The 14049-nt window shown below is 44.2% G+C and overlaps 1 protein-coding gene across 17 annotated transcripts in view; it reads right to left on the bottom strand.

The window, feature by feature from the left end:
- The window catches only part of RBFOX2 (RNA binding fox-1 homolog 2), a 175438-nt gene that overhangs the window by 110622 nt on the left and 50767 nt on the right, over window positions 1–14049 (bottom strand). The window contains exon 1 of one of the 17 annotated variants that reach the window (XM_071802312.1): window positions 3377–3597. The exons of the other annotated variants lie outside the window; for them this stretch is intronic. Within the exon in view, the coding sequence (XP_071658413.1) occupies window positions 3377–3391 (15 nt within the window). The 5' untranslated portion in view covers window positions 3392–3597. Of the gene's footprint in view, window positions 1–3376; window positions 3598–14049 lie in introns of those variants that run through there. 17 annotated transcript variants of the gene reach the window in all.

Here is a 14049-nt window from a genome sequence, read left to right as displayed (position 1 = left end):
ACAGGAGAAGGATGGTTGATAAATTGCTTGCTAGGGCTATTGCCCCTTCCTTTCAACCTTTCTTCTAAAAAGAGACCTCCAACAAGGCAACATTCATACATGCAACTCTCAGAACACATCATGCTCTTTAGAAAATACTTGGAATTAAATGACTCTAGATTATATCTTATGACTCACAGTACACAAAGCTTCATCTGCTCATAAATGAAAAAAAAAAAAAAACAGGGCTTTCTTATCCAGAAAAGGGTTGAACACTTTCTACACTCAGACCACTCTGCCTCTCGCTGTTGCCAGCAGAATGTCTGCCCCATGTTGTCAGTACACATCTCCTATTGAGCCAAGACCACCTCACCTTCATAGCCCAAATTACCCCATGTCCCATCCAGAGAACTTATGACTAGGAGCCCTCTTGAGCAACACAGGAGCCCAGACAACTAAAGGCAAATGGGGAGGAGAGAAGAGACAAAGGTAGATTTAGATGGTCCCCTATGAACAAAACACTCGTTTGTAAAACCAGAATTCCTATATGCACCTCCTATATGTAGAGGCAAAGTACCCACCTTGAGTTTCAACACTGCCAATCAGATGTATGCACTCCAACGATTTGCAACATCAGAGACTTATCACACCATCTCTGCTTCAGAAACACTGTATACAACTGCATCCTACACAATGAGAGTGTTAAGATAAATAGTCTCTCTTGATATTTAATGGCACAGCTAGTCTGCCGCCTTCACTTCCCTCACAATGCCAAGCATTAGGTCACCATGGCAGATATTTGAAGTTTCCCCCTCTCCAGCTCTCCACAGGCCACAATCCTCTGCAAGTCTACAAGGCTCTCATTTAAGAGTATCCTGCAACAAGTTACACCCGAGGGAACACAGCTCAGCAAGCAGGAATGTCACTCTGAACCAAGGCTAAAGCACCACTTCATTTCAGAAACGGCACTAAAATAAGGGACTATGATGTTGCAGGTAGCTGTACTTTTGGGTTCAGTATTCACACTACACTACAGCTTCAAAGAAAGGTGTGTTCTCCTTTTTATTTTATTATTTGTCAAATGTGACAGCATTCAATATTGCACAATCTCTTCAAGAAAGATAATTCTGTAACGTGCACCCTGGGTGGGGGGCTGGGGAGAAACATTATGGTTGCTGTGGGAACCTTAATTCTGGATTTCAGGACCTGCATATTTAAAACCTCAAATTTAACATTGCATTAATGTCGCTTCATGCATTGAATTAAGGAATGACTCAGTACAAATCTCCATGCATCCACTGAAGTCCTGACATTCCAAGGACAAGAAGCACAGAATAGAGAAATCACAGCACAGGGAACAAGGGAGAAACCTGTGAGCTGGGAAGCAAGAAACTGGCACAGCCAAGGCACAGCAAACCCCACACCAAACTAGATCTGTCACTCAGGGCTCCTTGTTCTCACTGCTAAAGGTTATGTAGCCTGACAGGATAAAAAGAGCTTAAAGCAGAAACACAAATGGGCATGGAGGAAAAGGTTCCTCAAGGGACCAAGGAGAGGAAGATTCCCCAAAAACAGTAGGGTAATCTGTACTGACAAGGGAAAGATCATATCCAGACAGCACAAATTCACTATTTTTTTTTTAATTATCATGGCATGATGCCTGGTTGATGCCCTTAAAACCCCTTCAGCAATCCAAGCATTTAACACTTTTCCCCACTCCTCTGAGGTTTAACTGCAATGCAAGCACAGCAACAGTGATTGCCCAAAGTTTAGGGTGTAGGCAAAAGGAGCAGTCCCCAGACGGGTACCAGTCTTCATCCATCAGCAAGTATCCCAAACTCACACCTCTCTTAATAATCTGGGACAGCCCTTCACCTTTTGGGCCAAAGTTGGCCTTTACACAGGCTGACACCTTCATTCTATGGGACAGTTCTCAGGCATCACAAGGCAGCAGGGAGGAGGTGAGACAGACAGGCAACCCTCCTGGCTCCCACCCTCACCCACATCCTCCGCCTTTCATCTGGGTAAGGAACATCTCCATTGTTTACTACTTATCTAAAATCAGCAGCAGCATGGCTGATTTACTTCTCTTACCCCACCCACCAAATCAAGCACAAATCTCAGCTGAGCCACAGGGCCTGCCCAGCCTTGCTGGCTAAAAACGGGCACCCCAGTTTGGGGTCCCGCTCACCGAGCTGTGGCAGGCGGAAGAGCAGAGAAGGCGGACGTGCCTGCCAGTGGGGCCTGACGGACGAAACCAGGCAAGTGTGCATACCCCAGCACAGAATCAAGTTACCCTGCAACAAAGATAGTGTGTGTATGTGTAAAGGAGGGAAGTCAAATCCTTCTGTCAGGGTTCCAAGGCTCGCTTTGTTGCTAAAATAAACCAGTGTTTGTTCCTGGGAGTGATGGGGAGCTGCACTCTAAAAGCAGCAGCAACAAGAGCCTCCACCTTCAAAGTTAAGATTTAAAATTTAAAACAAAGCAAACAAAAAAAAACAAGCAAAAACAATAACAACAACAACAAAAAAACCAACCCACAACCACAAAAAGTTGGGAACTGATTACTCTTCACCTCACCTATCTAGGTAAGGAACCCAAGGGCAAACTGCTGCTCTCAAGAGTGCCCAGGAGCAGACAAAAGTACACATAGATGACTAACTAAGCAACCAAACAGCTGACTGCTCCAGAGGAAATTCCAGTCCTTGCTCAAAGCCTGAAAATATAGATATGCTTTTATATATGTTTTTACTTTGCTTGCTGGATCTATATAACACTTTACACATGTTTTTCCTGACATTATTTTCCATACTCCATCAGAAGCTCAAGTAACTGTGCCACTTCTGGAAAAACAACTCTGCATCCAACTTTTGTCAAAACAGCTTCTCCCCCTCACCCTCAAAGCCCCAAATTGCAAAACTACCTATTCCCTTCCTGATCCTCTCTTAACCCTCAGTAACCACAGATCCCTTTCTGCAGCACTTCTTCACTACCTGGGATGTCTCTCATTAACATCAAAATCCCATAGAGCAGAGGCACATAGGGAAGTTTCATGCATGAAAAAAAGATAAAATATATCTATATATAAACAGGTCTCACAGATGGCAGACAGTGAGCAGCATTACACCAAAAATGTCTCTGAGGCACCTGCTCAAAACTGCCAAACTTTCCTCTCCAGAGGAACTTATAACCACAGGAAAAGCGTGCCTGATACCCAGTTAACAGTACTCGCTCTAAATATTACTTTTTACAAGGGAAAACTACATCCCACTGTGTGTAGAGGCTGCAGAGAGCGAAGCCCAACGGCCACGGCCACTCACAGAGTGCAGAGTCCTTCAGCTTTCCATTCCTTATATGTGCAAAGTGTGCAAGCCCTCACACACGCTTCTCTACTCACCCAGAGGTACATCATGTTAGCCTGGGTCCTTCAAACCCAGCAGTGAGGTGATCCGGCAACACGAGAGGCACTTCAGTAAGGTTGTTGAGACCGAGGCTGGTTGAGGGTTTGGTGTTGTGGTTTTTTTGGTTTGGGTTTTTTGCCCTTTTTTTTTTTTTTCCCAAAAGGAAAAAAAAATCCAAACAGTTCAGTTTGAGGCTTAGAAAGCGTCTCGCCTCCTCCGCCCCCCTCCTCCAGCTCTGGCTGCTTTGCGCTCTTCTCTCGCACTTAATCTCTCCCTGGGAGTTCCCAGCCCCGTGTGTCTGTACTGGCGTGCACAGCACACACTCTGCATTCGCCTCCAGGGAATTTCTCTCTGTCATTCTGCTTCTAAAAACACAATCTCGGCCTCACAAGATTCTTGCAAGAGGCAGGGATGGGTGGGGTTAGTAATAAATGCAGCCCAGGTCCCAGCGCCGGAGCGTGCTCACTTTATAAAAGGGATCTTTAGACGAGAATGAGACAAAGCCTTGTCCTCCAAGGTCACCGGGGGTGATTCCCATTCCCCCCACCCACTAATTGCTCCTCCAGGAACCATCTGCAGATGCAGGAGCCATGCATGGTGCCATAAGCAGGTTCTGCATGTCTTCATCTACCCATTAGTCAACACCCAAAATTCAGTCACAATTCAGTAGCTGTATTTAATCATTAACCGCTGACAGGCACCAAGAAGCACAGCTACGGGGCTCCTGAAGCTAAGCAGAAAATCTGTGGTATGCCAGCCACCCCGGAGCTCCCACAGGAGAAACAAGCACTGTCAGCCTGAGCTGGGGAAGAGAAGCGACTCACGGATAAAAGGGTTAATCTGCCTTCGCAGGTGGCTCTGCATGAGTATTTTACAGACTTGCATATTGCTAAAGGGAAAGCAGCAGCCGGCTCTGGTTCCTTGGAGTGTATCGGGTTCCCACTTGCCCAGAGGCAGCTTCCCCCCCAACTCTGACAGGGGCAAGCACCCTCTCGCAGCCTTGCACTCCCAGACCGCTCCAATTTCAGTTTCACAAAGCTCTGCCGGTGAGGCAGCAGCCCCAGCAAAGGCGCGCTGAGCAAAAGACACTCGCTCCAACTACCTCCACAAGCTCCAGCAAGCCCTTCCCCGCACAAGCAAGTCCTCATCCCATCCCCCATGCCCAGTGCCACAGGACAAGTGTCACCTCCATCTCATTAATCACTTCAACTGCTCTTCCAAACTAGGAAAACGGGTTTCTTGCCCCCTTCCCTTCCCTTCCCACCTCAAAGTGAAGATTCGACTTCCCTTGCAGGGCTCCAAATGCCAAGTTAAAATTGGCCTCTTCTCAAACAGGGGAAAAAAATATAAAGAAAATAAGAAAAAAAATCATGTTTTCATTGAGGCTCTGGTCTCCTTGGAAATGAGTTTGGAAGAAATATTTTTATCTCAGCTAAAGATATAAAATGGTGCTATTTCATACATCACCCCTACTGCCTTTACTTACAGATTACTTAAATGAAATCCAGCAAAGCAAAGCAAGCAGCCGTGCAGCCTGCCCCGCTCCACCCACAAGTCCAGCCCAATCTATGGGGGGCAATAAGCTGCTGTGCCTCCCAGCGCAGACATCCCAGGCACACTCCTCACTCCTCAGGCTCCCCTCGCCTTCAGCAGGGTGCAAACGCACCCCGGGGCAGGCTTGTCCCAGGTACTGGCACAAACACAGTGGATGCTGATGGGCTCTAAGGGAATGCATGGTTGTCGTTGCACTCCTGGAGAAAAGGTTTATCATCATCTCCACGGGGATGTGCTCGCTAGATAGAGGCAGGACACCACTTGGCTTTTCAGCCAGGAGCGGGAGCCCTGATTCAGGAAGCTCGGGTGTCATCGGGCTGTTTAGCTATGGCATCTCTCGGGCCTCCCACCTCCTCTCACCTTTTGGCATGGCAGGTCAGGTTGAGAGGGTGAAAAGCAATGTTCCTAAAAATCTCCTACTGCACCAAAGCCTGTGCACCACAGTCTCCAAAGAGTAAACCATGTGATCCATAAACCTGTTCCCAAATGCTCTGAGAGGAGTGAAACAGCAGCAATGCTGACGTCTGCATCACAGTTAGACATTTCAGTTACCATTTCAGCAGCAGTGCCACACCAGCAGTAGCTACTAGTTCAGCCAGTCTGCAAACTCAGACAGACACTTACGCATCAAATAACCTTAATGGTATTTTCAAGGTTTTATTCTGATCCAGAATCCAAATCCAGAAATTATCTTACTATCATTCCAATGACAGCTGAGATTCCTTGTGTGCAGAGGAGAAAGTGAGAAGACATGTGGACCAGGTAAGAAAACCCAAATAAATCCTACTTCATATCACAGTATGTTTGGGATTGGAAGGGACCTCAAAAGATCATCTAGTCCAAGCCCCCTGCTGAAGCAGGAAGGCCTAGGTGAGGTCGCACAGGAGCATGTCCAGGTGGGTTTTGAATGTCTCCAGGGAAGGAGACTCCACAACCTCCCTGAGCAGTCTGTTCCAGTGCTCTATCACTCTCACTGAGAAGAAGTTTTTTCTCAAATTTAAGTGGAACCTCTTGTGTCCCAGCTTGATCCCATTACCCCTTGTCCTATCATTGTTTGCCACCGAGAAGAGCCTGGCTCCCTCCTCGTGGCACTCACCCTTTATGTATTTATAAACATTAATGAGGTCACCCCTCAGTCTCCTCCAAACTAAAGAGACCCAGCTCCCTCAGCCTTTCTTCATAAGGGAGGTGCTCCACTCCCTTAATCATCTTTGTTGCCCTACGCTGGACTCTCTCCAGCAGTTCCTTGTCCTTCTTGAACTGAGGGGCCCAGAACTGGACACAATATTCCAGATGGGGGTCTCACCAGGGCAGAGTAGAGGGGAAGGAGGACCTCTCTCGATCTACTGACCACCCCCGTTGTAATACACCCCAGGATGCCATTGGCCTTCCTGGCCACAAGGGCACAGTGCTGGCTCACGGTCATCCTGTTGTCCACCAGGACCCTCAGGTCCCTTTCCCCTACACTGCTCTCTAATATGTAATTTCCCAACCTATACTGGAACCTGGGGTTGTTCCTGCCCAGATGCAGGACTCTACACTTTCCCTTGTTAAATTTCACCAGGTTATTCCCCGCCCAACTCTCCAGCCTGTCCAGGTCCCGCTGGATGGCGGCACAGCCTTCTGGCGTGTCAGCCACTCCTCCCAGCTTAGTGTCATCAGCAAACTTGCTGATAGTACACTCAATTCCCTCGTCTAAATCGTTAATGAATATATTGAATAATATTGGCCCCAGTACTGGCCTCCAACTAGACTCCGCACCATTGACTACCACTCTCTGGCTTTTCTCCTTAAGCCAGTTTGCAACCCACCTCACTACTCTATTGTCCAGGCCACACCTCCTCAACTTAGCTGTGAGGATGCTGTGGGAGACGGTGTCAAAGGCTTTACTGAAGTCAAGGTAGACCACATCCACCGCCCTGCCATCATCCATCCACCTTGTTACATTCTCATAAAAGGCTATGAGGTTGGTCAAGCATGACTTACCCTTGGTAAAGCCATGCTCACTGCCCCTAATGACCCTCTTATCCTTGATATGCCTTGAGATGGCACCAAGGATAAGCTGTTCCATTACTTTCCCAGGGACAGAGGCGAGGCTGACCAGTCTACAATTACCCGGGTCCTCCTTCTTGCCCTTTTTGAAGACTGGAGTGACATTTGCTTTCCTCCAATCCTCGGGCACCTCTCCCGTTTCCCAAGACTTGGCAAAGATGATGGAGAGCGGTCCAGCAATGACTTCAGCCAGCTCCCTCAGCACCCGCGGATGCATCCCATCTGGACCCATGGATTTATGGATGTCCAGACTATTTAATTGCTCCCTAACCCAGTCCTCATTGACTAAAGCAAATTCCTCCATTGACCATAGAAGACTTGGAAAAGATCAGTGTGTAAAACTAAGCTGAAGAGTGACCAACAAGCTCTCTAATTTAAAAAAAAAAATAAAATAAAATAAAAATCCACGTTCTTCCCCAGGCTCATTCTTTAGCCTACTCTTCCATAAAGGAGAGAAGGAAAACTTTCAGAATAAGGCTGTTCTTCCATTTCAACAGCTGGGGCTTGTTACAAATCATCCCAGCAACTCCACAGCTGAACAGGTTGCACTCAACTCCAAAGCAAAACCAGACCTATGAAGCCTTCTTGAGTCATCCAAATACTGGCTTGAAATTCATCCGCCACTGTTGCTACCAGGCCATGACCTCTCGGTGGAAAGTATACGGGAAGGCTGCTGAAAGCAGCAGACTTCTGGCAACAAAGTGCCCTCATCCTGGAGCACCTTTTGATGAACTGCAAGAGCAGGTTTCTCAACGCTCAATATTCTCGAGCAGCGAGAGGAGTACTCGGCTGCTCCAAAAACGATGCTGCAGGATTCTCTTGGAGGCACCACTGCTCTGGTTCAACAGAGCTGTTGCTGCTGCCCATGGGTTCACACCAACATGAAGGACACAAAGTGCACACCCGAGGCTATCCACAGTTGTAGACAATACTGCTGGCAGTGGGGCAACTATGCTAACCTCACATTACAAGCAAAAAAAAAAAAAAAAATTTTACTTGGCCAACATAATTATGTGGGGGAAAAAGAACCAGATCAGCTATGAATCCTTCTTTTAAGTTTTTATTCAGATTATATAGATTCTCAACTGCATTAGCTGGTATATAAAAGATATCAATAGAAGACACTGTTTCCTGGAAAATTTATTCTAAGAAAACACAAAATATTCTGTAAGTAGCAAGAGGACAACGGTATGTTGATGAGTCTAATTCCAGAAAAAGAAAGACAAACATGACTAAGGCTTCTGAAACAGGTAGCTAGGATCCCCTCCAGATGCTTTACCTTAATCCTAACAATGGTACTTTTAAGGATATATGTTAGGGAACTGGGAAGGCTGCTGTGTGTGGAAATACACATGATCTCTCAGGGTTCTCTCCTGTTTCAAAAAGGATTAAAAGCAGAAAGAAATGTATTTTAAAATTAATATGTACTGAGCTAGAAGAGAAATGTTCAGAGCTGTAGCCTAGTGAAACACTGGTCCCTCTTCTCTGATGGGAAGCTGTTGTGTAAATCAAAGTGAAGGGGGAAGAAAGCAGTCTGCAAAGATATTAATGCTTGCTAGAGAGGTAAGAAGGTGTCAGCAAGTAACAAAAGGGGAAAGAGAAAAAAGAGAGCAAGTAACCATCTATTTAATATTATATCAAGATATTTAGCAAAATAAGAGGCACTGGAAAAAAACAGAAAAAAAAAAAAATTCTACATGCTTCTGTACCAGTATCAAAAGCCTTAATCACATACAAGAAGAATTGTGGCTGCTCAGTTATGTGCTATAAATTCAATCCAAAAATACTGCTGGTATATAAGTTTCAAATAAGCCAAATGCTTAAAAAAATAATTTACAAGAAGTTCTACCCTATTTAGGAAAGATCTGAGTGGGAAAACGGGGAGTGGGTATGGCACAGCTTCAAACTGACGTTATCTGTTTCTAGCTGATTGTGTCTCACAAGCCTGATTTCAAATGCTCGTGGATTAACATTCTAGCAGATAAAGCTCAACACAGGGTACGAGCTGGTATGTCTGATACACACGACTGAAATCACATTAGATAGCAAGCAGGATGAGTGGGTAGCTAAGCACCTCTTCATAACAGAGGGAAAAACCCATCTGCTCACCAGGAATTTCAAACACAATGACACTCGCAGGAGGTGTCGGGGGGCTAATGCCAAAGAACACCCTCGAAATTTCTAAATTACAGAAAACAATTTCTTAGTTCAAGAAGTGTTACACTGAAAATGAGCAATTCCATATTAGATTCCATCTTGGCAGAAAAGAGCAATCAATCCGAAAAATAGAAATTAGCGGTAGCTTAGGTAAAAATGATTGTGACAATCACATTTGGGTATATGGAAGGAGAACAGAGACTAAACCAGTGTATCTACGTACATACTCAGCACTTGAGTGGGACCAGAGGTACACTGGCATATTTTTCCTGGACAGACAGATTGCTTATTGGGCTTTCCCGTCACATCCTCACACTTCAACACTGGTATGTATTCTAACAAGTGAAAAAAAGAAAAGCTGAGAGAAGGAAATAGAAACAAAATCAGGAAGGAGAAAAATAAAATTTACAAGGGAATCCTAATGACAGGAGGTGAAATCCACAGCCAGAGCTGGAAGACGATAATGAGTTTTTCAAAGCTTCTGAAGAATAGCAACCCCAGCAATTGCATTGACCTGCTACTACAGGGAAAAGGTAGAAACATCCCCAATACTGAAGAAAGAGCCAAAGCATTCAATCTGTATTTCTGTTCTATATTTGGAGAAAAGTCAGCTGTTGCAGTCTGTGATAATGACATGCCTTCCATTCCAGCAGTAACTAAGGAAGATGTTCCAACAGCTACCCAACAAACAGCACTGTCATGCTCTTATCTAGCTCGAGCTTACAAACAGAAGGGATGAAACCAGATAACAAGTGGGTTTTAACCAAACTACAGCTGTGAACATACTCAGGTGTGGACACTGGGGAGGGCCTGCAGCCTCCATCCAACTGCAGGACCTGCATCTCCAGGTCTAATAAGCCCTAACTACAGTACTAATTCTCCCCGTTGTAAGACTCTCTCTGCCTCTGACTTCCTGGGCAAGACTTTGATGAGGAGTACAGTCACACTGAGTAGTGGAGAACTGCTTAACAGATCGCTTCTCAACTTTAATTCCTAGGTAACATTTTTATTTTTCATCTTGTATGGATTGAGGGGAGACCTGATCTCTGTCTACAGCTACCGGAAAGGAGGTTGTAGCATGAAGGGTGTTGGTCTCTTCTCCCAAGTAGCAAGTGATAGGATGCGAGGAAATGGCCTCAAGTTGCACCAGAGGAGGTTCAGATTGGATATTAGGAAAAAATTCTTTATGGAAAGGGTTGTCAGGCATTGGAACAGGCTGCCCAGGGAAGTGGTGGAGTCACCATCCCCGGAGGTGTTTAAAAGGCATATAGGCAAGGTTCTTAGGGACATGGTCTAGTGCTGAAGTTAGGTTATGGTTGGACTCGATCTTGAGGGTTCCTTCCAACTGAAATGATTCTATGAAACCTGCTGTAAGGCCAAAAGTGCGACTGTGATAAAATGACATCCTCAAATGCAGGTGTTTGTTGGAGCATGTGTTATAGAAGCCCTGCTGCTGTTAGCTAAGCTCAGCCAAAAGATTATACTTCTGTCAACACCAGAAGACTGCATCAGGAAAGCAGTGCTACCAACGAAGCCACCAATACCAATTTTCTCAGCATCTGAATTTTCCTAGGAGCATCCAGGTTGGAACTCTTCCACCACTGAGAGCTAAAATAACACCTCAATGCTGAGCAAAGTGAAAAATGAAGTAGGATCTGATAATAGGGAGTTTGTGGAACAAAGCAGCAAGTAGAAGGCCTCAAGCAGAGAAGCACAAATTCAGTTGTGCAGCTGAACACATCTGGGAGAGTATTTGGACACACAAATGAAAAATACTGATCATAAAAATATCTACTCCTGATGTTTAATAAGGCTTGCTGGCAACCTCTCCTGTAAAACAAAACCGTAAAATAGTTTTTAAAAACAGCCTGAACTCTAAAATACAATAATATTCTTTCACGGTTAATAAGCGCTATCGAATCTATGTCTTCGTCTTCACTGTGCAGTTTTTCTTGGCTGAAAACTCGAAGAGGAGGCACTCTGAGGTTGGGGTAGGGTGAAGAGGGAACCAAAGGAAAACAGTTGCTCTTACAGCCAATGGCCAGACCAAACTTTCACATTTCATGCAGAAGGGGGATTCAGACTGAGGATGAGACTCAGTCATCATCCCACCATGATAAACCCTTCAAGAACCATCTACAAAAGGTCTGACTGGAGATGTGGAGACATGCTCTGCAGTTTGGTTTTCCATTTGGTTTGGTTGCTTGGTGTTTTTGTTGGTTTTTTTTTGTTTGTTTTCTTTTGTTTTGGGGGGTTTTGTTTGGTTTTGGTATTTTGGTTCTGTTTGTTTTTTTAAGATGATTAGAGACAGAGCTGGGAGCTATCTGGGGAGAGGCACCAAGGCAGCCCTGGGCACACATGCAGTTCCTATGGAGATAAGAGGGTCGTCTTTGAGGTTGGTTTAGTCCTTTAGGTGCCACTGGAGACTGCCCTGGTGGCACAGTCCTGCTCATCCGAGGAGCCTCCCTCCACTCAGGATCCTGGCATTATCTCTGATTATCAGCATTTCTGAACCACAAGGTAGATTTCCTCTCAACATCCAAAAGGACTCCAGGAAGCCTCTTTCTGCATTATCCTGTTTGTGAAAGGAAGCAAGAAGAATACAAAGTGCATACAATAAATCACCCAGAAAAATACCACAATCCCTTTTAGATGTTTTGCCAAGCAAATAAGCCAAACACTGGCATATTACAAGAAAAAAAGCATTTTGTTATACAGCAACCCATTTCATTACTGGAAAACTGGATTCCCTATTCTCTCTCCTGCAGGTATGGTTCAGCTACACAGCCAGAAGCTTCAGAAAAGAGATTACTTATTTAAAAGCAAACTATCAAGGGCTAGTTTATCTTCCACAGAAAGCCAAAAGCCTGAAACAATAAAACACCTTGACATGCAAACAAAACCAACAATTTTCAGGAACTGTTCTGCTACTGACTTCATATAATAATTAAATTTAAGTCTTTAAATAAATTTCAGGAGGTCTCAACTCACAGGCTTATTGTTCAAGTACGGGGGGTTTTTTTAAAAAAAAAAGAGTACCAAGAAAAGCTTTTTAGACTTCGTTTGAGATTTTCCTTTCCTCACAAGTACACTCAAGAGCACTATTCTGGAAGGCACTGTCAGTCCTTCAAGAGAAACGCAATAAGCTCAGTAACTAGAAAAGGTACATTGCTGAAAATGTGTTTCTAGACAAAAATACACTTTTAAATAAAAACCAACCACACCCACATCAACAAAACTAAATTGTGAAGCCAGAGAATTCTAAGTTAAACATTGAAGAGCACAGAAACATTTAGATGTAAGGAATTCTTACAGTTACGGTATATTGGTTTGGGCATTCATCTGCAGAAATGAAATGGCAATGCAACGGCTCCCAGCATAAGAGCAAATGACAGTTTGTGCAGCCAAGTGGGAATTTCCATTAATTACACCTCTTAGCCTTAGTATGGCAGAACAAGAGTGAAGTTTGCAATCTTCCAACACTGAGAAGCTATTATAACATACTGAAGGTCTGGAGAAGAAAGAGCATCTTTGCATCTGTGTTTTCACCCCAGGCTTGATTTTCAAGCTGTATCCTCTCCTTTCTGTCACACCTGGATCTAGTCCAAAGTCTACACTGAACTGGCATATAGCAAATATACTTAGATACTTGTAAGAGAGGATCAGAATAAGCTCTAATGCTGGTATTTAATTTTTTTTTTAAGTTTAGTAAACTAATAGCTGCCTTAATATTTTCACTAGTAATGTCCAAAGAACGAAGTTTGATCTCCCTTCAGTTTTTCCATGAAGTAGCAGAAAGTGTTATGCCGCATTAAACTCCAGCAAAAGTCTATTTTTAGTGTCAAATCAGGAGTACAATATCCAATAGAACTGATAAAAGAACAGAAAGATTCTCTATGCCCTAGACTTATTTGTCGGTGCTAAAGATGATATTCATTTGGTTTTGGATTTCGAAGTGGAAGCCATAAATACAAAAATTCAACTCAGATTCTCCCTCAGTATCTCGCCTCTTTATAGTCTGCAAGGGAAATTATACCAAAGGATGAACTGATGGTGCCAAAGTGTTCTCATATGCAAGTCTCATATGCATGAGACTTCATGGGCAAGAGTGAAGGCTTCAGACACCTCACCAATGGAGCTACAGCATCATTACACCATTTTTTGTCTCTATACTTCCATGTCAAGCGGCTGTACTGCATCAGCGATTCACCAGCACAGCAACAACCCAGCGAATTAAGGAAGGATATGAAGATGAGAGTATTGCAAGAAGGGGGCAAGGAGAAGACAGGGCATTGCTCTCTGGCCCACTGAAACTGACTTAGGACTGCTGCTGGCAAAGGGGAATATGGAGAGAGAACAACACCCTCCTGCAAAAGGGACTGACTCCTCCTGACTTGTTTGTGCAAAGGAAGGTTAACAACGCTCGCAAGTTGCTCAGGAAGTAATGGATACCCTCTTGCTCTGAGCAAATTCCTTTTCAATAACAGTAGTAATTTCCTAGGCAATACAACTATATCAAGGTATAATGGCTACTATATTTATCTACATAGGCCGTGTTCTGCTGGGATCTAATTTACTACAACATAGAAAGCAGTTTACAAATCCTGGGATAGTAACATTGCTAGAGACAGGAATAAAATTCTATCCTGTATCACTTGGTTTGAAGATTGGGTTTTAACATCCCTTTTTAAGAGAATAAAATGCATTCTCTCCAACTTAGACTCCAAAGACTAATAAACGGCAGAAGCAGACTGCAAATACACTTATGAGAGGGAAGAAATCAGCTTAACAAATACATCCTGCACATTTTTTTAACCTTATTGTCACAGCTGCTTTATTTCTTCTTTTATTCAAATAACATTATTTCATTCGACCCTCTGAGAAGGAAAATAATCTGTGACATTAC

Source organism: Patagioenas fasciata, chromosome 1, assembly GCF_037038585.1.
Source record: "Patagioenas fasciata isolate bPatFas1 chromosome 1, bPatFas1.hap1, whole genome shotgun sequence".
In the NCBI taxonomy this organism is placed as follows: Eukaryota; Metazoa; Chordata; class Aves; order Columbiformes; family Columbidae; genus Patagioenas; species Patagioenas fasciata.
This window is presented reverse-complemented; position numbering and strand designations above follow the sequence as displayed.